Source organism: Pangasianodon hypophthalmus, chromosome 6 (assembly GCF_027358585.1).
Source record: "Pangasianodon hypophthalmus isolate fPanHyp1 chromosome 6, fPanHyp1.pri, whole genome shotgun sequence".
In the NCBI taxonomy this organism is placed as follows: Eukaryota; Metazoa; Chordata; class Actinopteri; order Siluriformes; family Pangasiidae; genus Pangasianodon; species Pangasianodon hypophthalmus.
The window spans coordinates 19,944,657-19,969,656 of NC_069715.1; the positions used below are offsets into that span (position 1 = coordinate 19,944,657).

Genomic DNA, 25,000 nt, shown 5'->3' on the forward strand with positions numbered 1-25,000 from the left:
GTCTAGCCATGGAGTAAATTATCTTTAATAGCTTGTTTCTCTGCAAGTGTCATTTCATCTTTATTGTTAATATGAGCAGGTAAAGAAGCATGTGAGGAGCTTCCACTCAGAAAAGATATTCCAGTGTATGGAATGTGATAAAGCCTTCTGTCGTCCGGACAAGCTCCGGCTGCACATGCTGCGCCACTCTGATCGCAAAGACTTCCTGTGTTCAACCTGTGGCAAGCAGTTCAAGGTAAGAGTCTTTCAACTCTTTTCTGTAATGCTGCTTTGTATATTTTGAAGTGATTTACAAATATAATTAAGTTGAATTGAATTTCTTGGTGTATATGTAATGTACACTGTATCGCCAAAAGTATTTGGACACCCGACCATCACACTCCCCAAACTGGGCATTTCCCAAACTTTTGCCGATGTTGGAGGCACACAGTTGTTTAGAATGTCTTCGTATGCTGTAGAATTCTGATTTCCTTTCACGTGCACTAAGCGGCCTAGCCCAGACCTGTTCCAGCAAGACAATGCCCCTGTGCAAAGCGGGGTCCATAAAGACATGGTTTGCCAAGGTTGGAGTGGCAGAACCTGAGTAGCCTGCACAGAGCCCTGATCTCAAGCCCACTTGAATAACTTTGAGATGAATTGGAACACAGACTGCACACCAGGTCTTGACATCAGTGCCTGACCTCACTAATGCTCTTGTGGCTGCAATGGCACAAATCCCCACAGCTACGCTACAAAATCTAGTGGAAAATCTTCGTAAAAGAGTGGCGACTGATTCAGCACACAAACTCTAGAATGGGATGTTTGAGAAGCACATATGGATATGATGATCAGGTGTCCACATACTTTGGGCCATGTAGTGTACCTTAGATCCATGGCTCTCAAAACGTCTGTGAAACAGAGCCATTTTGTTACAGTGGTGATTTCTCAGTTTTCATGCCTATAAATAATGTAAATGTCAATTGGAATTTAATTACAACTGTGTTCTACAGGTGGAAAGTTCAGAAAAAAATGCTCTGTAAATATCCAAATATTATTGTACAATTTAAATAATGAGCCTAATATCTGAGTAGTTGGTTTATGTGGAATTTATTTTCCAGTTAAAGGGGTCTTAGACTGCAAAATATTTAGACTTGGACTGTAGATTTAAGGTAATCTTATGCCCAGTCATATACTGTAGTGGGTTTGATTAGCACTGATAACGAGAAGTTTTTTAAAAAGATGTTTACTGTTTATTACGCAGAGGAAGGATAAATTGCGGGAGCACATGCAGCGCATGCACAACCCAGAGCGCGAGGCCAAGAAAGCTGATCGCATCCACCGCACAAAGTCTCTGAAGCAAAAGGAGCCCACCACTGACTTTGAGAGCTTTATGTTTAAATGCCGGCTCTGCATGATGGGCTTCAGACGGAGAGGAATGCTGGTGATAGCCTTCTCTCCCTTAACCAAATATCACATGTGTCTCTTAAATATCTTGCTTAATATAACAAACCCAATTTTCCTGATGCTTTTTCTAGGAATCAGTGTTTTAATTACTTAATTTATTACAGGTGAATCATCTGTCAAAGCGCCACCCTGAAATGCGAATAGATGAGGTCCCTGAGCTGACGCTTCCCATCATCAAGCCCAACAGAGATTACTTTTGTCAGTATTGTGATAAGGTATACACTGGATAGAATTTTCAGATTTTCAAATATAGTTAGTTTCCTGTGACCATTATCAAGCTACACTGGATACAATGGAACATGAGCAAGGTAGCAAAATGTGTATTTCAAAAATATTGCCAACAGCTATATCAGAAAAGGAGCTTGATATTTGGAACGAAGAGGAATCTGTTCTTAGTTCCTCTATGAGTTATTGTAATAGCTGTGTTCTGGCTTTTTTGTCATTTTGCAGGTTTATAAGAGTGCAAGTAAGCGCAAAGCTCACATCCTAAAGAATCACCCTGGTGAAGAATTACCACCCAGCATCCGGAAGCTGCGCCCAGCCAGGCCGGGTGAGCCAGACCCCATGCTGAGCACCCACACTCAGCTAACTGGCACCATTGCCACAGCCCCTGTCTGTTGCCCACACTGTGCAAAGCAGTATAGCAGTAAGGTATGTGTTTGTTTTAGCAGGTCTTACTCAGTATTGCTTACTCCAAGTCCTGGAAAGCTCTTTGACAGTACAATTTAGCATTTTCCATGAAAGAATTTATTCAATTTTTTTTGCTGATCATCAAGTCCTGAGCTGAATCAAGGATATTATAGTAAAAGCACTCCACTCCATGGAAATGAGGAATACTAGCTCAAAAATCTGGGTTGTGGGTATACAATAATAAAGTACATTGTTTTCCAAATAAATGGTCTAGTGAAATGTGGTTTATTTTGTCTTGTGTTCAGACAAAGATGGTGCAGCACATCCGTAAAAAGCATCCAGAATATGCACAGCTAGCCAACAGCATCCAGGCTCCTTTAGCTACAACCGTCATTAACAGCACTCCAGCTGTCATCGCAACCGACGGTACTACAACTGAGGCTGTGGTGGTAAGAACCCTCCAACAGATAGTTATTAAATCCCATGCAGGCTTATGTGTATATATACACTCTCAACTTCATCAGTGACTACGCATAAGTCCAGCATGATGGTTTTCCTTATGTTATGGCATTTTGTGTATCCATATGCATGTGTCCTTCATGCTCCCTCTTTCATTCCCTAGACAACAGACCTTTTGACACAGGCAATGACTGAGCTGTCTCAGACTCTGACTACAGACTACCGTACAGTGCAGGGAGACTTCCAGAGGATCCAGTATATACCCGTGACTCAGGCTGGTGGGGGTTTGGCCCAGCCGCAGCACATCCAATTGCAGGTGGTGCAGGTTGCTCCGGTAAGAGCACAGCCACTTACATTCATGGGAAAAAGAAAGTATACTATCCTTCAATTCGATGTATTTATTTATCAGGGCCTAAATAACAATTGTGTGGTTCTATAAACCACAACTTCTATAAACAAATAAATAAACTCAGATGACAACAAAAAACACAACAGATTTCAGTATGTAGTCCCAAAAAGTAAACCAACATTCAGAAACCAGGTAGGAAAAAATAAGTACACTCTATAATTCAGTAACATGTAAGAACCACCTTTAGTAACACTAACTTGAAGTAAACATTTTCTGTAGGAGTTTCAGTCTAGTGGGAAAAAAATAAGTACATCCTTCCTACTTCCACAATCATTAAGAGAATAATTAGCAGCCAGGTGTTACTAATGAAATGCACAAGATTAGTTAATCAAGAAGTGTGACTACCACTATAAAACCAGAACTTTTGGCAGTTTGGTGTTCTAGAGCAGTCAGGTGCATCTCTAAATCATGCCAAGAAGAAAGCACATCAGTCATGACCTCAGAAGCAATTGTTGCTGCTCATCAATCTGGGAGGGGTTATAAGGCCATCTCCAAACAATTTGAATTTCAGCATTATATAGCAAGAAGGATTGTTTTCAAATGGAGAGCCTTCAAGGCAGTTGTCACTCTTCCCAGGAGTGGGCGTCTTGTCCAAGGTCAGAGTGTTTAATGCTCAGATATATAACCCAAGAAAAACCCAAGAGCTACACCATGTGACGTACAGGCCTCTGTAAGAACATTAAATGTTTATGTTGATGACAGCACAATCAGAAAAAGACTGAACAAGTGTGGCTTTCATGGAAGGGTGGCTAGAAAAAAGCCCATTTTCTCCAAAATGAATATGGCAGTACGACTTGTTTTGGAACAATATCCGTTGGACTAATGAGACCATGGTGGAGATGTTCAGTACACAGTACCATGGATGGCGAAAACCAAACACAACGCATCACCACAAACACCCCTTACCAGCTGCCAAGCATGGCGGAGGGGTGATGATTTGGGCTTGGTTTGCAGCTACCGGACCAGGGGAGTATTGACCCCAAGCACACCAGCAAATCGACATTTGAATGGCTAAAGAAGAAAAAAAAATCAAGCTGCTGGAATGGCCAAGTCAAAGTCCAGACCTCAACCCCACTGAGATGCTGTGGCTGGATCTTAAGATAGCTGTGCATAAATGAATGCCTTCAAACATCAATGAACTGAAGCAATGTTGTAAAGAAATGTGGGCCAAAATTTCTCCAAAATAATGTGAGACTGAAACTCCTACTGAAAATGTTTACTTCAAGTTAGTGTTACTAAAGGTGGTTCTACATGTTATTGAATTATAGGGTGTACTTATTTTTGGGAAAAAATTAACTACATATTGAAATCTGTTGAGTTTATTTTGTTTTTCACCTGGGGTTATTTGTTTGTTTACAGAAGCTGGTGAGGACCACCCAGTTGTTATTTAGACCCTGATAAATAAAAATATTACTGGCATTAATGGAGGGCGAACATTCTATTTCCCATGACTGAACATACTCATAAGAAATAAGCTGTGTGTTTGTAAGACCTTTAACATCTTTTACTTCCCTCTACCCAGCAATCAACTTCCCAGTCCCAGCACTCAACAGTGGATATGACCCAGCTGCAGGATCCTCATAGCTTTACTCAGCACTCCATTCAGGTGCAACACATCCAAGTTTCTGAAGCTGTGGGGACTGTGCAGGCCAGTGCACAGGTCCTCATGTACCAATATTTGTTTTTTCTGCAGTTGTGCACAGTTGATTTCCTTTTCCTGATTGCCAGATGTTTCTCAATCCCAAACCTGGAATACCACTGCTCCATGTATTAATTAATATGACCAAACACGTCTGACTAGATTCATATGTGGCTTGATATTCAGAATGCACATTCCAGGGTACCGCTGAACTGGGATTGGATTAATCTGATTGGGTGTTTGTCACCACCATAAATAATAGGTTACTTTAGCATGATTGGGATGTCTGAATTTATTCTTTTCAACCCATCACTGTGGCTGATTTGTTTATTCTTCCCAATTAGGTGACTGGCCAACCTTTAAGCCCTTCCTCTCAACAAGCAGCCCAGGAGTTAAATTCAGGTCGCCTACAAACATCGACCAGTCAAACACAAGGGACAGTGCAGCATGCTTACTTGCCTAGCAACTGGAACTATCGGAGTTACCGTGAGTGTATATTCTCTTTTTATTTGTTCCTTGCAGATTTCAGTAGACAATTTATAGTAAATCTGAATGTTTTCAGTATTCATTCTTGTTGGTATTCATGTGTCTCGGTATTTATTCTTATACAGTTGCACTCAAAATTATTCAACCCCCTCAAAATGCAAAGTAATCTGGTAATGTAAATAAAATTTAATGAAACTATATCAACTAAGGCTTTAGTAAACAGTCAAAGAATGTTTATTACTACATGTATAAAGGAAAAATCATTCTTCCACAAATGTCCATGTGCAGAATTATTCAACTCCCAAAGTTAATATTTTGTGGAGCTTCCTTTACACTTTATAATCTTCAATAAATGTTTCGATTTGTGCTCACAAGCCCCTGACATCTCTCTACTGGAATCACTGCCCATTCCTCTTTTGCAAAAGCTTCCAACTTATTAATGTTCCTTGGCTTCCATCCCACCACAGCTTTCTTTAAATCCCACCATAGATTTTCAATGGAATTTATCTCTGGAGAGTGAGATGGCCACTAAAGGACATTCCAGGACTGATCCCAGAACAAAGCTTTGGTAGACTTGGACGTATGCTTGGAATCATTGTCTTGCTGGAAAGTCCAATGATCACAAAGCTTCAATTTACCCACTAAAGGAATCTCATTCTTCTCCTAAATAGTGTGGAATTTCAAAGAATCCATGAGGCCAGTCATACGGTCAAGACTGCCAGTTGCTGCAGCAGCAGAACACCTGCACAACAGGACTGGCCCACCTCCGTGCTTGACTATGGAGATGGTGTTCTTTTTGTCATAAGCCTTGCCTTTCTTACGCCAGACATACCTCTGATCTATGGGTTCAGACAGTTCATGTTTCATCACTCCATAAAACTGTCTTCCAGAGCTCTATAGGCCTGTGCAAATTCCTTCTTGCATATTCAAGTTGACTTTTTATGTGCTTCTTGATCAAGAGTGGAGTGCGGTGAGGTGCCTGGGAATAAAGTCCTTGCTTGTGTAGTGTTCTTCTTAGAGTTTTCACCAGTACTTTTTGTTCCTGCCTTCGTCAGGTCATAGTGCAATTCTATGGCAGTAATATGGGTTTTTTCCTCAGCTGTTCTGTTCAAATGTCAGATTTGGTTTACTGCTGTACAATTTTAAACTTATGACACTGCCAACTATGTCTCTTGGAAATGTGAGTGTCTAGGATATCTTCTTGCCTTTTGAGTGTCATTACAGAGTTCCCAATGGCCTAATTGTGTTTTAGCACAATTCTGTAGCCCTGCAGACTAGTACGTGATTTAAAAACCATTACTGAATAGGGCTGAATAATTGTGACATGGCTAGATTAAGAAAATATCCTTTTACTCAGACATATGACATCATACATTTTCACTATCAGTTTGAATAGATCACTCAACTGATACAGGTTTACAGGTAATTGTAAAATATTCTAGGTCTTTAGAAAAGGTTAAATTTGTAAATCCTTACAGTCTCAGGGGAGGTTGAATAATTTTAGTGCAACTGTAAACATTCAGCTTTTGTTAAGTGTGTTCTCTGTCTCTCTCTCAGCCTCTGAGATACAGATGATGGCTCTGCCTCATGCTCAGTATGTGCTGGCAGATGCTGGCACACCTGTCACTGCAGCAGCTAACAGCAGCCAAGTCAAAACGGTGAGACATTGACACAAGCAAGAGCTCGTCTTACCTTCCTGTTAGAATTTTGTTTATGCATTTATTTTTATCAGTTAAACCTTAGGCCATAGGCAATAAGACCCTGATGGATTGTGCAGATTACACAGTAAAATGTATTTGTTGATTGAACTTAAACAAGTGAGTAACCTGGTTCCCTTAAAATTTTAAGATCATAAAAATGCAAATATTAAGCAGAAATTAAGTCAAAGAAAGATTATTTTTTGAATCAGGTAGAGTTCTATCAACTAAGTACTCTTTATTAACACAACTTTATCCTTAGTTAATATGACTTATCAACTCATTTGAGAGTGGGAAATATTGAGACAACTAACAAGTAGAACTCGATAATAATATTGATGTTTTTAATTATCTCATAGCTTTAATTTGTGTTGTCTAAGATTTCATTCAGGTTGACTAAAAAAAAGTATGTCAAGAATTTGGTTTCACTGCCTTAAAATGATTAGTTACATAGACTCATGACTACAGTTAACTTCAGAAAAGACCTGCTGTTAGCATTGAAATATATTTTATAAAACTGAATTGTATAACAGACACAAATAAGCAATCACAATGTACAAAACCAGACTGTAACATTCACTTATGTGGCTTAAAATCGAGTATTGCTTAAAGAGAATTGTTTGTTGTGCAAAACAAAATACTTAAGACTCCTTCTATACAGTATATTCAGTATAGTCCTCTTAAGGAAAACACCAATATGAAATGAAAATGGATTTATATGAAAATATAAATTAGCAAAGAAAACTAACGGTGGCACCAATGAACTCTGATACTTCCTTCCAAGATTTGTTTTTTCCTAATCTCTCTATACACATTTAACGAGAGGTTGTATATAACATGATAATATGGACACATGGTTATAAGTTTTTCTTCCATTTTTAAGCATCAGACCACACAAGCCATAGGATTGGTCTGAGGAATAATTAAAGTCAATTTGTGTGGATGTGTCACTGTACCGCACCATACCTAATTTGCATAGAACTGAGAAAAGAATAGGTTCAAATGTCGCTTTACCACTATCGCCTGAAAGGCAGCTCTGCGTCTCACGTTCACGTGAGTGAACAGCAGTTGCTTTGTCACTGACCAGTTTCTGTCATAAGGAGAGTTTATGGAGATAGATGCAAATGCAGAACCTCTTTAATAGGGAACAAAACAACAGAGAAGCAAACAAAACGCAGACGACCAAAGAAGTAGTTCAAAAGGAGAGCCAAGGGTGCCCTCTAGTGGTCTGGGGAGGAATTTTCCATGGAAGCCATGACAGTTTCAATTATTCATGGGAGTGTTTATATAAGGGACACAAGTTGTTCATCAAAACCCATTTAGTTTGGAAAAAATCAATATGAGATCTCCTCCTGAGCGTAATTTTATGTATAATGTCATCCTCAATTGATCCGCTTCAAATTGTGTACTTGACACGAGCTGTGCAATTTAACTCATGGATTAGCTTTTTTTGTTTGTTTGTTTCATACGCAAATTTATTGTAATTTTGTTTGTGAAACTCATTTTGTTTCATATGTTTCATGTTAATGACTTGAAAGAAAGCAATCCAAACTCATAAATTAAAACAAGACCGTCACATTAAATTAGGACAAAGTTAATGCCACCCTGTAAAAGTAGGAAGGGTTGGTTTGTGCCTTTGGTAGCTGGTGTGCAGCAATAGCTGAGCAGCTTTACCGCGTTCTTTCACTATTTATCGTCATTTTGTTATTTTCAGCTGTCCGTGAGCTTTGCCTTTTATGGAATTTTGAGGGTGTCACTAAATGCAAATCAGCTTTGCCATGAACATGTTTGATTGGCATTTCTCAACATATGCAACATATGTGAGTACAAAGGATATCTGTTACCAAAACTTTTGTATGAGTCTTAGTTCAGTTAGGCCAACAAAAACACTTACACACTACTAAAAGCTTAATGAATATTCCGAACAATGGTGTTTTGGTCACAGATTTAAATGTGGAAATATTTCTTGAAGCAAGTGTCTGATCAGAGAGTTTACATTCCAGGAAGGGCAGAGATTTCAACAATGTCTTTTAATTCCACTAGAGTGCCCCATATTTTATGTTCAGGAACCAAATGACCAATCGTTATGGGGAACATCCAACTGAGCAACTCACATAATTTTTGGTATTTTCTGAGGTTGGTTAAGTCTATTAGGGTGGAAACAGTGCAGCGGCTAGCATTGCTGCCTCACAGCTCCATGGTGCCAAGTTTGATCCTGAGCTCAGCTTACTGTCTGTGTGGAGTTTCTTCTGGGTTTCTGGTTTCCTCCCACTTCCCCAAAACATGCCAGTATGTGGATTGGCTAAAATAAATTGCCCCTATGTGTGAATGAATGTGTGAATGTGTGTGCATAGTGCTCTGCGATGTGTTCCATCCAGAGTGTATTCCCACCTCACACTCAGTGTTCCCAGGGATATGCTGCAACCCCAACCAGGTTTACTCAGTGAGTGAGGGTTAAGTCTATCAGCAGATTTATAAGGGAATGCTTGAATTATGCTGTTCAGTATACCTAGGGAAGAAGAACTTGCTCAAAATTAAAGAATGTAGAAAGATTCTCAGTTCCACAAGAACTTTGTCCTCCAACAAATGATTTAAAGGTCTGGAGGAAATCTGTTTGAAAGGTCAGTTTGAAAATGAGACCATTTGTTTAATACATAGTCCCTTTTTATACCATCAAAACTTGACAAATTTCAAGTCAGGCATCTAATAAGAGAGGGAATTCTCCCAACATCTTGTATATCCCCGTAACTGGCTATACTAAAAACAAATCAGAATTTGTTTGTTTTTAAACTTTCCTGGAACCCAGCAAAGAATGTGCTCTCAGGTTGTCTGAGGACACAAAAATGATCATCCTGGTTATACTCACTTCTAGTCTCTGAACATAAATCCCCCATTTCTCTAGCTGAGCAGTGTTTTTTTTTTTTTTTTTTTTTTTTTTTTTTTTTTTTTTTTTTTTTAAACAATGGGCTCGAAATCCTTTACAGCAACTCAAAATCATTTGGGTATAATTCCATCAAACCCAAAGGATTTTGAGTCAGTACTGTAACACAAGGTTGCAGTATAGATAAAGATTTTCTTGTATTTACCTGTATTTAACAGTTACATTTTCAGTGGCCCAATCAATACCACAAAGCCTGTACGCTTTCTTGTAAGTACTTAAATGGTTGCAATGTACGACCATAAGGCAACGTGAACTCATCATAAGCAAGGAGCTGGATGTCTTTCCATTTCAAACTGTCATTTCTAAATGATTGATGAGTTTCTAAACTACACTCTGGCAAGACTTTATAAGGTATTTCATTTAGATTTAGCAACTCGGTGAGAAAATTTAAAATTGGGATATGAATAAATTTTCTCTTCTGAGTAGTATCTAAGACATAGTCAATGAGCATTCTACTTAAATAACACTGACTTCTTACGACTAGTGCTAAGTGCTCCTTGTTATGGTGTAATAAGGGTTTGTTTTCTGATCATCTCTAATAAGAAAGTAATTAGAGAAGTATCAGGAATCCCGTTGTGGTGTTGTAATTTGTATGTTTATAATTCATCTCTTAGCAGAATCATCTGTTAAAAGCTAATTTGACAAAGCTCTAGGACTGTATCTTGATTTACTGATTTGGAAATGTGCAAATAAAATGCTTAAGAAAAAGGCCTTAAGAAAAAAGCAAGACCTGACTGAATCCTCACTGACATCATATTGGAGTTGAAGATAACAATGGAGTTCATAGCTTGATTTATTTTTTTCATCTATTTTTTATCGGACTCATTTAGTATGTCAGAAAGGCACTTTGAGTGGGGCAGAACGGGAAAGTCGCACTCCAAAACTGAAGTTGATAGGCTGGTATCAACCTGTGAATAACGAGGGTCGGAAACTGACGAGAGCTTTGACCGTGTTCCTTACGCTCTCTCCTCAAACATGTATAACAGCAAAGTGTTGTGTTGCAGTGAGTTTAACAGACAAATACAAGATTCACGATCTTTATTGTCATATGTACTTTGGTACAATGAAATTCTTATTTTGTTTTTTTCTCCTGAGAAAGATGGGGTAGAAGGGCAACAAACAATAAATTACCAAGACAATAAAAATGCAAAAAATATACCATAAGGAACAAGGAAGAAAAATAAACACAAATAAAAAATAAATACAATTAAAATAAATAAAAAAATAAATACAATTCTCTGTTTTTGAAATACTGTGAACACTCACGGCATTCCTAAGTGGACGACTCTCAGAAGCAGTTCTCACAAAGCATAAACCAGGTTTTTATGTAGGTAAACTTGGAGACAAATTCACAAACTTTGAAAATGTGACTTTTGCAATGATGTTTGCAAGTGATGGCAGTTAAATCATTTTGCTTGTGTTACAGACTCACTATGTGATCTCTGAGGGGCAGACTGAGCTGGATAATAAACAAGATAATGCCCCATCCACCACCAGCGAGGTAAACACTGACCCTTTGGAGCAGCCATCTGCCAGTCAACAGGCTACCACCCAATACATAATTAAAACCACAACTAATGGATCTGGTGCGAGTGAGGTGCAAATTACAAAACCTTAAGACCGTGTCCGATTGCCTTGAATGGTCTGTCATGATTTTAACTCAATGTTAATTCTTAATTTTATTTAAATGAATCTTTTTTTTTTTTTTTATGTTGAGATATTACTAGTTTACATGTGAGATTTCTTTGAGTCATTGGGCAGATTTTATTTTTTGTTCATTACAAAATATGTAATTTCCTAAATATGACATTTTAAAGTCTTGCTGTTGATCTAGATTAGCAGTCACAGATTAAGCTGAGTTTGACACTGAATGTATAAAATGTATAGAACAATTAAATCTCTTGAATTTATTTCTACATCCCTTAATACAGGTTCCTATTTGTTTCCCGTTATTCATGTACGTTTTAAATTGTCGACTTGTGTTTTTTGGTTTGTAAAGTACCATGTATCATGCATATATCCTAAAGCTGCTCACACTGTGTAACTAACAGCTTATCCTGGTTCATGGATGTTTAGTATTTATTTGGAATATGCATTTCTGCTTACATTGAGCTGAATATGTGTAACCTAAAAAAAACGCGAATAAAAAGAAAAAAGGAAATACAAAGGATAAAACAAAGCGACAATTTATAGGGGGAGCCTTGTTCAATGTAAAGAAGAGTAGCCATATTATTCATATTAGTAAAGTTTATAATGTGTGTAAGCACCTTGTCTCCAGATGACTATGTAGTCAGCTCTAGTGGGGTTTTTTTTGTTTGTTTGTTTGGGTTTTTTTTTTTTTTTTTTTTTTTTTTGGTTGTTTTATTTGGAGAGTAATTCTGTTGACAGAAACTTGTGTAAGTCAGTAAAACTCTTCTGTGTCTTTGTTGTGGAAAATGTAAAGGAAGTTTCAAAAGGTATTATCTATGATAGTACAGTACTATTATTTTGAATAATAAACAAATGAAGAGTTTGTGTGGGATACAAACTTACAGCCACTGCATGTGCAGTTTTAAATCATTTAAATGGTTTGTCATACACAGAACACATTTACACATGTTATAAGCAAAGGGCAATCAATAAAATTACTTCAGAACTGCCAGTATGAGAGCATGTGGTGTTATGCAGATTGTACTTAATATTAATGTTTTTATCTGTATTATGTAAGAAAAATGATAAAAACTCTTTAGTAATTTTAATACTCAATTGATGCTAGAGATGAGAGTTGTTAAAGTTTACTTCACGGTGATTGCCACGTAAGGCTGAGTGACTATTAAGTACATTTGGGCTCTGTGTCACACCACATTCCACACATTCTTCTGTAGATTGAACAAAGCTTCAAAACAAAAGCAACTAGAAGACGTAGCTGCTAAGCTGGTGTTACAGGACAGACAAGTCTTTTTCCTCGGCTTAACTGATGGAGAACAGATGCACAGACATACAGTTTGCCAATCAATATGTTAACACCAATGCCTCAGCTGACGACGGTGGATGTGAGGGACCTGAATGAGTACAGAAAGGGGGAAAGAGAAGGAAAGAGGAGAGGGGAAGATGATAGTGAGATGGAGGATGGTGTGGTTCATGAGCAGAAATGGTGCTGGAAGAAGTAAGTATGTAAAGCAGTGGAGCATGTGTGTGCTTGTGGAGTTGATTGTGTGTTGCTGATTCTGACTACTGTCATAATGTGTAATATCTGTAATCTTCACAGTTTAAAGTAGCACAGTACTTTCACTTTCATCTTCAGTAAGTGCTTTATCCTGATCACAGTGGAGCCCCTCTTGGAAAGACTGGGCATGAGGCGGGAATACAGCTTCAATGAGATGCCAGTTCATCACAGAATATCACACATACATACATTCACATATTCATTAAGAGCAAGGGGCAATTTAGAGTTGCCAATTCACCTACTGGCAGGTTTTTGGAGTCAAAGAAGAACATGTGAGATTCTGGAAACTCAGGATTGGTTTGGCAACCCCGGCGGTGGCTACCCCTAGTGCCACCACACCATCAGTAGAACAGTTAATCAATTCATAAGAAGATCTTATCTTTAACATCAATATTATTTCACAGTCTGAGGTGGGGGCACTGTCCCAGATGGATTCGGTGTCTGGCTCCAGTAGCAGCATTGTGGTTGGTGAGTCAGGAAGAGATACACCTTCTCAAGGTTGGAGGCTGGCTGCTGCTGGCTTGGATGCTGTGGGCAGGCCTTATCCTCTGTGTTTCTCTACTCAAGTTCCTTTACCAATACAGAAGGCAATATAAGCAGGTAGGTTAATGTGTACATACAAAAAGCTTGTCTCAAGATGATAAGTTAGAGTAGAACTTTTTTTTTTAATGTCTTTTTTTTTTTTTTTTTTTTAAGTCAGACAGCACAATGATGTCTCCTGGTACAAACAATAAATTACTTGTGTGACATTAACAATAGCCTAACCTTATTTTTTTTACAGAAGAAGGTCTCAGAGAAGTGTGAGATTGTTGGGAAAAGGACTGGCCAACTTCATCAGGCGTGGTAAGAAGAATACAGTACAAGAACACCTCATTTCTTTTAATTATTGCTACTCTAATTAAGCCACTCCTATTTGTGTGGTAACCAGGGAAAGCCCTTCACAGTATCAAATTTTGAGATTTTATACTACTGAAAACTACAAGCTTTCCTGAACTGATATTGATATCTCAGTTTGCACCTATCTAAATCAGAAGTGAAGTTCTTGCATTTTAAAATCTGGTTACCCCAAAAAATGAAAATGGAGAAAATTGCATTTAATAATTCCATTCCAATTCCACAGAAAAGACACCAAATCACAGACTGTCTAAAAGCAAGTGCTAGTTGTTTATTTAATTTGCATTTATTTAGTATGTGATATATAATAAATAAGGTATGCAAATTTAGACCATTAAAGCTACAGTATGTTGAATTTTATAGCAGCCTTTACTGTTAGAATATTGGCTGACAGGCTTTTCAGAAGTTCCTGCCCATCCAGGAGTTGTTTTATGTTTAATAATATCCCTTAATAGCTCTGGCATTTCTATATTATCTCAGTTGGAATAATTGTAACTTGATTTATTATCTGAACTTACTGGCAAGTAAACACTCCATCTAGAGTGCCACTAGAAAGTTTGTGAACTCTTTACAATTTTTTGTATTTCTGCATAAATTTGAACTGCAATGTGATCAGATCTTCAGCTTAGTCGTAAAACTATATAAAGAGAATCCAATTAAACAAATGAGCAAAAACATAGTTTTTTACATTTATTTGTTCAGCAAAATTATCCAACATTAAATATCTTTGTCAAAAAATGTATGTGAACTTTTGCTTTCAGAAACTGGTGTGACCCCCTTAAGCAGCAATAACTTTAACCAAATGTTTCCGGTAACTGGTGATCAATCCTGCACAAGGGGTTGGAGGAATTTTGGCCGTTCCTCCTAACAAAACTGCTTCAAGTCAGTGATGATGTTGGGCTTCTTTTCAGAAATTGCTCTTTTTAGGTCTTTCCACTACATTTCTATTGGGTTAAGCTTTCGACTTTGACTTGGCCATTCCAAAATGTTACATTCTTCTGCTTTAACCATTTCTTTGTAGATTTACTTGTGTGCTTAGGGTCATTTTTCTTGCTGCATGACCCACTTACGGTTAAGCTTCAGTTCATGGACAGATATCCTGACATTCTCCTGTAGAATTTGGTGGTACAACTGAGAATTCCTAGGTCCATCAATAATGGCAAGTCATCCTGGACCCGAGGCAGTGAAGCAGTCACAAAACATGATACTGCTATCCCCATGCTTATGGTTAGAATGAGGTTCTTATGTAGGAATGCAGTGCTTGGGTTTAGCTAAATGCTTTTCTTTTAAACCAAAAAGGTCTATTTTGGAATCATCTATCCACAGAACATTCTTCCATTAGGCTTCTGGCTTATCCATGTGGTCTTGAGCGAACTTCAGATGGGCAGCAGTGTTCATTTTGGAGAATACTGGCTTCCTTATTGCTATCCTGCCATGCACATTGTGCCTATTCCATGTTTGCCTGATGGTAGACTCATGAACATTGATATTACTCAATGCAAGAGTGGCCTGTAGGTCCTTAGATGTTACTCTGGGGTTCTTTGTGACTTCATGTAATATTATTCACCACACCCATAGAGTGATTTTTGCTGGAAGACCACTCCTTGGGAGAGTAACAATGGTGCTGCATTCCTTCCATTTGTATATCATCTGCCTCACAGTGGATTGGTGGAGGCCAGACTCTTTAGAAATGGTTTTATAACCTTTTCCAGCCTGGTGAGCATTGATGACTCTTTTTCTGAGGTCCTCAGGAATCTTCTTTGATCGAAGCATGGCACACTTCCATAAACTTGTGTGGTGAAGACCAGACTTTGATAGTGAAGACCCAGGTTTATGCTCTTGAAACATGAGAGGGCCTGCTAAACTCGTGTCTGATTGCCCTCCCCTTGACTGAAACACCTGACTTGAATTACCCCTTTAAATAAACTCATATTCCTAGAGGTTCACTTACTTTTACCGACAAAGATATTTAATGTTGGATAAATTGTACTCAATAAATATATGTAAAAACTATGGACTTAGATGAAGATTTGATCACATTTCAGGTCAAATTTATGCAGAAATAGAGAAAATTGTAAAGGGTTCATAAACTTTCTAGTGGCATTGTACCTCTACATTTGTAACCTAATCTACTTCTGGAATAACATTACTGCCATAGTTTAAAGACTTCTATGTTTAAAATGGGAAATGAGTTTCTGCTGAGGCACACAGATGGTAGACTCAGAATTTGGTGCCAACAGCATGAATCCATGGACCCAACCTGCCTTGTGTCAACAGTCCAGGCTGGTGGAGGTAGTGTAATGGTGTGGGGAATGTTTTCGTAGCACACTTTGGGCCCGTTAATACCAGTCAATAATCACTTGAATGTCACAGCCTATTTGAGTATTGTTGCTGATCATATTGCATCCCTTCATGGCTAGAATTTACCCATCTTCAAATGGCTACTTCCAGCATGATAATGCACCATGATGCCAAAAAGCAAAATTCATCTCAAATTGGTTTCTTGAACATGACAATGAGTTCAGTGTTCTTCAGTGTTCTTCACAGTCACCGGTTGTGGTAGAACGGGATATTCGCAGAATTGAGGGTGTTTTGAGAGCAAAGGGAGGCCCTACCCAGTATTAGTATAGTGTTTCTAATCAAGTGTTGTGAGTGGTGAGTGTACATTTACAGCATTTAACTACCATCCTTATCCAGAGCAACTTACATATTATTAAAGGCCCAACAGAGGTCCATGCTGGAACCCTATAGTTTTTGTTAGGAATTTTCTTATTAGGGATCCAAGCACATAAGGCTGGAAGCTTATTTTATTTTATTTTTTTAAAGATGCTTCTTAATTCTTTTTTTCCCACTGACTCCTTGGGTTGGGTTCCCAAACAAAAAAGCTTCAAGAACCATTAGCTCTGCCCACTTAGATTTTTTTTGCTAATTTGCATAATATGCAAAACCTACTTTTGCAAACTTCTCCTAGGATTCTTAGCCAATCTTCACAAATTTGGTGTCAACCTAGTCAGCAGAGTGTGAACCTCAACAATTATCCAAAACATGTTGACATTTATGAACAGTATGGCCACCACACGTCAATCAATTCTACCAAGGCGGTAGAATTTACTCAAACAGCTGTAACTCATGTAAATCCTTGAATGGATTTGGATGAAACTTGAATAGCATATACTCTGAGTTGGTATGCAATGGTTGGGACATGGTCATACATAGAGGGTGGTGCTAAGTGCAAATAACTCATTCTCAGGAACAATAAGTCCTATTGAGCTGAAATTTGGTGAATGATAATGATGACTTGATTACTTAAAAAACATGGCTACCATCAGCCAGTAAACTTTCAGCAAGCATTTAATAGGACTAACATTGACCTATTGTCTCTGGAAAAATAAGGTTAATAATGAAATTTCTTTTTCTTCCTAATGTTTTGGCTGAACACAAAAAAATTGTCTTTTGGACCATTTAGCCACACCCACTCAAATTTATGATAATTTGCATAATATGCAAAATATATTTTTGCAAACTAGTCCTAGGATTTTTGGCCTATGTTCACAAGATTTGTGTAAAATTACTCAGCAGAGTCTAATCCTCAATAAGTATCAAACCATGCTGAGGCTTGCAAAACCATGGCCTCCACATGCCAATTGCTCCGAGTGGGGCTGAAGGTGCTTGAACCCAAGAATTTATTATTATTATTATTGTTGTTGTTGTTGTTATTGTTGTTTATGAGACCTCAAGAGTTAATGTGTTGGTCAACCCTAATAATTTAATTGTTTAGCTGATGATAGATATTACATTTTAACCCTCCCAACTAATATCACCACCAGCTGCCACCGCAGACCTAACACTCCTGGACAGTGACACACTGATGTCACCCACTACAAGGCAAAGCAACGTGAAAAAGCTACTCGCACAAACTAGTCCCATTGTAGCCCAACACAGGTTTCATAACCATCACATAACCATATCCTCTCCCTCCTGGCATTTTGGATGCTGTTCTTCCCAAGCAAACCACAGCTACAGCCAGACAAATTCAAGATCTACACATGGTATATGAGCATCTGATCTTTATCTTTAGGCCCTGTTTTTAAGATAATGCAGGAGCCACTTAGAACTCCAACTCCCTTCTCATAGTTCTAGAAAAAGTTTTTGTTGTTGGAGGGTGTGCTCTGCACTGGGAAAATGGAATTATGAAATAACATTCCACCTAGCTAACCTCCTATTTATTCTGAATCTGTCCATTCAATTTTCTGTAACTCAGTCTCCCTATAAGTCTCCAAAGAGAGGACAGATTCTCTACCCACTTTCTCCCAAGTCCTCCTGTGCCTGTCTCTTCAGAGGTGGGGCCAGCTGTCACACAGTAATCAGCCAGAAGTCCAGTCCACGTTCTCAGAGTTCCCTCCCCTAATACAGTTCCACAGGCACGTCTCATAACACTGCTGTTTGAAGGCATGGTCTGCACTCCCAAACATCCTTTTGGTTCATATTATATTTTTATGTTCTTCTTTGTCTACAGTCTCATCAGTCAGCAAGATGCAGGTCATCTGCTATCTATAGTGAGGGCTCTCCTGGATGGCTTAGTGGTCACCCTTCTCCAGGAACCAGTCTCAGATCCAAGGGTTTCCCAGATACAAGGTCTCCTCACCAAGCTGGAGGTCAGTAGGATACCTGGGTGTATATTAAAATGATAATTTTTATAATTTCCTCACTGTCATTGTTTTTATGGGTTAAATGAAATAGAGTAATGCTGTTGCTGTCACATCAGCCTGTATTTTCAGCAGCAGCTCGTGACCATAGATTTTTGTGGGGCAGGATGACATCTGAGAAATACATATAAGCAGATTTAGCTACGGTTATAGAATTCTAACAGAATTTAAGATTTATGGAATTTTCAAAAAGACTTTATGAAGATTAACATTAACAGTTATTTATTATTATATTTAATAATATAAATATAATATATTTAACGTTTGTGGACATCTGACCATAACATTCATATGTGCTTTGTGGACATTCTTTGCGTTTATAATACTATCCACTCTTCTGGAAAGGCTTTCCGACAGATTTGGGAGCATGGCTACGGGGATTTGCCCATTCAGCCTCAAGAGCATTAATGAGATTGGGCACTGATGTTGGGCGAGAATACCTGGTGTGCTGTTAGCCTTCCAGTTCATCCCAAAAGTGTTCAGTGGGGTTGAAGTTGTGCTTTGTGCACAGGGGCACTGTCATGCTGGAACAGGTCTGGGCTTTGCCCCTTAGTTCCTGTGAAGGAAAATTGTAATGTTACAGCATACAAAAACATCCTATACAATTGTGTGCTTCCAACTATGTGGCAACACTTTGGGGCAAAGCCCACATATGGGTGTGATTGTCAGGTTTCCACAAACTTTTGTCCATATAGTGTATCTGTTTATAAGTGATAATGTACACATTCGGTACCAAATTTTAGTACAAGCTATATTCCTTAAGTAACAAACAAAATATTAAAATATAGCAAACATACAGTATATATTATATACAGTTTTATGATGTTGTTGTTGATAACAAAATGTTTTGACAGTTTTACACCCATGTATTTAAGGATTGACATGACCAGGTACCCAAACCTGGCACCCAAATAGATAACTCATTCCTCTGAAACAGTCACCACCTTCACTTGCCACATCTGACTTTGAACCTGAAGCTCACCTGTATGACATTAGGAAGTACTTTTTTTCAGGTGTGCTCTAATCTTTTTTTTAATCCTCTTTTCTTCAGGTATTGTCTGAATCAATAATAGTGCCATTAAACAATAGTTTCCTTACTGAGGAGCGACTGCTGCAGGCTGATAAGGACGACAAAGTGATCAAGACTAGAGTAGAAGACAGAGTGAAACATATTTGTACTTACCTGCAAGAGAGGTGAATCTTATACCACCAAAATGCTTTTGCATTCTTTTTTTTTTTCTTTTTGGCCTGTAGATGCTTAGGAATAGGCTTAAGATAACAATACAAATTGTATAGCTTCCTTTGATTATTTAGCTGACTGGCAAATAGCAATGTATGAGCATACATTAAAGAACAAACCCATCCTCTTTACCTTTATTATACTCTCTCTTATCCTCCTTCCCCCTGCTCAGGGTGAGTACCCTGCACTTTCTTCTTCAGACCCAGGATCAGTATGGGGTATGCATAGCTAATGTTCAGCAGGAGTTGCAGGAATACTGGGAGCAGCTAGAGGATCTGCACACCAAAGTGACCCTGCAGCCAGAAAAGTGTCAGGGCCCTGAGGATCCTCACACTGTCCTCACTGACACTGAGGTTGGATTATAAATGAATATGGGATTATGGGATTAGCAAATTAATTAATAAATTAATTACTCATCAATGAATCAACACCTGATAAGTATCTGTGTTTCAGGGCCTATACACAAAGCTGGGTTTGTTTCAGAGTAGGATTAATGAGTGTCAGTTGCACCTGAGCAAAAGTGCACAGCTTCTTGAGGTGAAAAATACATCCACGCCCTCATATCTACATGCGCTTACACTCTTCTACTCTCCCTCCCGTTATTGCACACAAAAACTATTATCCATCTGTTAACTCCTGAAGAGAGAATGATTTCTGATAGCTCTTCAACAGGAGCTGGAAAATAGGCAGCAGGATTTGGCTCAGACTATGGGCCGAACGCTGGAGTCTACTTGGACCAAAGACCTCCTGCAGTGTAACACTCACCAGGTAGAGTACCACCTAAATCTAAAGTTTAGCAATTTCAGGTATATGCCATATTAGTCTAGACTATACATTCCTATATAAGACTATACACTATAAAAAAAACTGGGCCAAGCCCAAAATGGCAAAATATTAAGCTTTTAATGGTCTTAACAACAAATCATTGGTCAAAAAATTTAGCAAGAATTAAACAGATGCACTCCTGAGAGCTCCTGTGCCACCATATGCTCGTTTACTTTTGCTGCAGTGAACTGTTTGTTTGGGGAAAAGCTAGAAACAGGGAAATTCCCTTATATAGTCTTCTTGTATGCAAAAGTAAAATCATGATAATGATAAAAATGCCAGACATGGGGCAATTTGTATCCACTGGCAGGACTGTTAAGACTTTGACTCCAGCTTGATCTGGCCAACAATGCCTAGCTATCAGCAATTACTATATGCATTTGTTCATTTGGCTTCAACTGAGACTGGATACAGCTAAGGAGTTGAGGGTTAAGGGTCTTGATCAAGGCCCCAACAATGGCAGCTTGGCAGGGATCTGAACTCATGAACTCATGACTGAACTCATCTGAACTCATGACCTTCCAATCAGTAGCCCAAAGTCTTACTGACTGACCCATCACCATTTGCATGTATGCTAAGCTATTCATCCATGCCACTCCTGGGTGGCACACATGCAGTTCTACTAATACACAGGAGTGGGGCTTAAGAGGCACCACAATACGACAGCCTTACATTAGACCTCCACTGAATTAATTGTGGCAAGCCACGAAGGGTGACAGCTCTTCTTCTGATATCCTTGCCAATTTGAAAACACCCTGGAGAAACCATGTTTATGACAGTAGACATTATGGGGTTAGGAAGTGTGTCATTCCTGATTCCTTTTTGGGTGTCAGTTTAAGTTGTAGTTCTCATAGTCTATAAGTATTTGCATGCAAAACTGCTTTCCTATACTCAGTAACAGTCATGAGAAGCAAATTAAATTTCACACTGTTCCATCCTAGCTGCAACCATTGGTGGATCATTTTTGGGTGTGCTTAAGGTAATTGTCAAAGTCTGATGTTCAGTAATTAAAACCAACTTCCTCCCAAATCAATAATGGTGGAATTTGCCTCAAAAGCTATATCCAGAAGCTCACCCACAATTTGAGTATAGTTTTGTTCCCATTTGTATTGGGTTTTCACCCAGTTTTTCACCATTAGCCAAAATGTGTGAGATAATGGCATCCACAACAAACAGCACTGAACATACAGGCATTGAACCGATGGGCAGTTATGGGTATAATGGATCGGTAATCTCTGTCACACCAACAATTATTTGCTTCCATGGCCTACCCTTGTACAGCAAGAAATATGTGTGTGAGAACTGATACAAGGTTTGGAATAAAATGATCATAATAAATAATCTTGCTATGATAGGAACATAACTCACGTTGGTCTGTATTAGTGAGTCAACAAGTGCTCTAGTCTTCACTGCAGACTTGTGGAGCCCATCAGCATAAATGGAGTGGCCCAAACACTCTAGTGCCTGCATGAAAATGCACAGTTTCATGCTGTACTCTCAGACAGAACATGCCTAATTGATTAAGGACAACATTAAGTGTTGATCACAGGAACTATTGGCATTAACAGGAATGTCATTAATGGAAAACACGAAGACTATTCCCAATTATAATTTGTTAGAGTACATCTCTGCAGACAGAATATTTTAAAGCAACATCTTTGCTTAAAGTAGATTTAAATAAATGTGTTGTATTGTTTGTTAAATATTTAAAACCAATTGGTTGATTAATACTTTGCCAGACTATGAGAGTAAGGCCAAAATAATTGAATTACTTTTCACACTCTGTATTTTTCTTTCTTTCTTTCTTTCTTTTTTTAACTTATGGCCAGTTTAAAAAAGTCTTCAAGGATTTCACATCCCTGGCGCAACAGACCCTGACCTTTGTGATGCATCTGCAAGACCTAAGTGTATCACAAGAGAAGAATAGCATTGAAACTTCTGATGTTGAACATGTGCAGAGCTCTTTATCACCTCTCTCATCACTTCCTGTGTACAGTATTGCTCTGGCCACAGAAAATACCCCCTTGGAACCTGCCCCAAGACCCCCCCACACACCCAGCTCCAAATTCTCAGTGATAAACTTGCTTTGTGGGGTGAGACGACGGAGATGAACTTTGTATCATTTAACACTTTGTAAATGAATGAAAGACATGATTGTAAAATGAATATGAAAATGTATAAATACTTAATTTATGAATTATGTGAGTCCCAGCTGATCTATGTGCTGCCCATGCCTGCTGGTCACTAATGATGACACTGCCTCTAATTAAGGAACAAGAGGTCCAGATCTCCTCCATCAATTGATCACTATGTTAATGGCTCATCAGTCTGAATTAATGCAGCCACTAGATTTGTATGATTGTAATGTACCTTTTGCTTTGCCAGTTTCAAACAGGAAAATATTTTATAAATATTTAACACCAGATTCTTGTCAACTTATTGAGTCACAGTAAATATTATTTTCCTCCTTAGCCTTTCTGGACATTTACAAAAAACATACATACACTATATGGGCAAAAGTTTGTATACACCTTACCATAACACCCATATATGTTTCTTTCCCAAAATTTTGCTGCAGTGTTGGAAGCACAGAATTGTCAAGAATGTCTTTGTATACTGTGGTATTACAATTCCCTCCACTCAAACTAAGGGGCTTAGCCCAAACATGACAAGTATGGCATTGCCCCTGTGCACAAAGCGAGGTCCATAGAGATATGGTTTGAAAAGGTTGGTATGGAAGAACTTGAGTGGCGTTCACAAAGCCCTGACTGCAACCCACTGTACACCTGAACTGGTAAGCTGATGGCAACCCAAGCCTCCTCACTCAACATCAGTGCCTATTATTAAGCCATTTCAATCAGAGTTCCACTCCAACCTTGGCATGTCTTTATGGACCTCGCTTTGTGCACAGGGGCATTGTCATGCTGGAACATGTTTGGGCCCCTTTATTCCAGTGAAGGGAAATTGTAATGCTACAGCATACAAAAACATCCTATACAATTGTGTACTTCTAACTTTGCGGCAACAGTTTAGGGAAGGCCCACATATGGGTGTGATGGTCAGGTGGCCACCTACTTTTGGCCTTATAGTGTAATTTTAATGTAACCTTGACCTTGACTTTATGTAATACTGAGCACACTGTGATAGCATCAGAAAAGTATATACTCAGAACAAAAAATACATTGTCGTGAACACCTGATTACTCCTTTAATGTGTATTGACTAACTTCTTACAAACATCAGCTGATACTAAGAAATGTTAAAATATTTCTAGTAGTCTACAAATCCCTAAATGCTGCTGTTTTAATGCTATGATTCACTCAGCTGATGCAGCCTTTCAAACACTCTGTACACTTACCGGGCACTTCATTAGAGACTTCTTACTGGTGTATATTTACAGAAATGCTATAGTCCAACATTTTTCATATATAATTTCTCTTAATTGTCCTGTAGTCCTTAATCTCATAGTCCTTAAACTAGTGGTTAGGCCTCGGCGCTCTCATGGCCACGGCCTGGGTTCGGTTCCCAGACAGGGAACTGACCCCAACCATTGGGGTTGCACAAAAAAAAAAACCAGTGCACTCCCAGTGCTGGTCCCAAGCCAAGATAAATTTGGGGAGGGTGGTGTCTGGTGTAAAAACTGTGCTAAATCAAATATGCAGACCAATGATCCACTGTGACGACCACTAACAGGAGCAGCCGAAAGACAACAACAATCCTGTAGTCCTTAATCAGTGGCCAATTTCTGATCACAGTACTGGCCTATTTTTGGTTGTTGGACTAATTTCAACCCAGACATTGAGGTGTTCAAAAAATCCCAACAATGCCAACAATGATGCAAAATCCACCAGTATTGCAAATGCTAGTGTCACTACCTAAATAATACATGGTGAGTAGTGGTTCTGTGGTGGTCCCAGGCCAAAACAGCTCTGACCTGTCGAGGCATGGACTCCGCAAGACCTCTGAAGGTGTGCTGTGGTATCTGGCACCAAGATCCTTTAAGTCCTGTAAGTTGCGAGGTGGGGCCAGCGTGGATCTGACTTGTTTGTCCAGCACATCCCACAGATGCTCGATTGGATTGAGATCTGGGGAATTTGTAGGCCAAGTCAACACTTTGAACACTTTTTCATGTTCCTCAAACCATCCCTGAACAATTTTTGCAGTGTGGTAGGGTGCATTATCCTGCTGAAAGAGGCCACTGCCATTAGGGAATACCGTTGCCATGAAGGAGTGTACTTGGTCTGCAACAATGTTTAGGTAGGTGGTACATGTCAAAGTAACATCCACATGAATGCCAGGACCCAAGCTTTCCCAGCAGAACATTGCCCAGAGCATCACACTGCCTCTTCCAGCTTGCATTCTTCCCATAGTGCATCCTGGTGCCATTTCTTCCCCAGGTAAATGACGAACACGCACCTGGCTGTCCA

At 38.8% G+C, this 25,000-nt stretch overlaps 2 protein-coding genes across 4 annotated transcripts in view; both read left to right on the forward strand.

Moving 5' to 3' along the window:
• The window catches only part of prdm10 (PR domain containing 10), a 33,034-nt gene extending 20,793 nt beyond the window's left edge, over window positions 1-12,241 (forward strand). Inside the window, exons 14-23 of one of the 3 annotated variants that reach the window (XM_026913949.3) lie at window positions 80-235; window positions 1,241-1,420; window positions 1,548-1,658; window positions 1,894-2,094; window positions 2,379-2,522; window positions 2,696-2,866; window positions 4,464-4,601; window positions 4,925-5,066; window positions 6,624-6,724; window positions 11,131-12,241. In XM_026913949.3, coding sequence (XP_026769750.2) covers window positions 80-235; window positions 1,241-1,420; window positions 1,548-1,658; window positions 1,894-2,094; window positions 2,379-2,522; window positions 2,696-2,866; window positions 4,464-4,601; window positions 4,925-5,066; window positions 6,624-6,724; window positions 11,131-11,322 — 1,536 coding nt within the window. In that variant the 3' untranslated portion in view covers window positions 11,323-12,241. The remainder of the gene's footprint in view (window positions 1-79; window positions 236-1,240; window positions 1,421-1,547; window positions 1,659-1,893; window positions 2,095-2,378; window positions 2,523-2,695; window positions 2,867-4,463; window positions 4,602-4,924; window positions 5,067-6,623; window positions 6,725-11,130) is intronic. The other 2 variants (XM_053234942.1, XM_053234943.1) reach the window with 2 other exon arrangements.
• A 121-nt stretch (window positions 12,242-12,362) lies between these two features.
• Window positions 12,363-23,009, forward strand: si:ch211-151h10.2 (uncharacterized protein LOC567699 homolog). Its single transcript, XM_026914298.3, has 9 exons — window positions 12,363-12,849; window positions 13,314-13,509; window positions 13,691-13,752; window positions 18,320-18,458; window positions 19,561-19,703; window positions 19,922-20,102; window positions 20,203-20,286; window positions 20,422-20,517; window positions 22,404-23,009. Exons 1-9 carry the CDS (start codon window positions 12,701-12,703, stop codon window positions 22,683-22,685), a joined length of 1,332 nt encoding a protein of 443 aa, XP_026770099.3. The 5' UTR covers window positions 12,363-12,700; the 3' UTR covers window positions 22,686-23,009.
• Window positions 23,010-25,000: the final 1,991 nt, after the last annotated feature.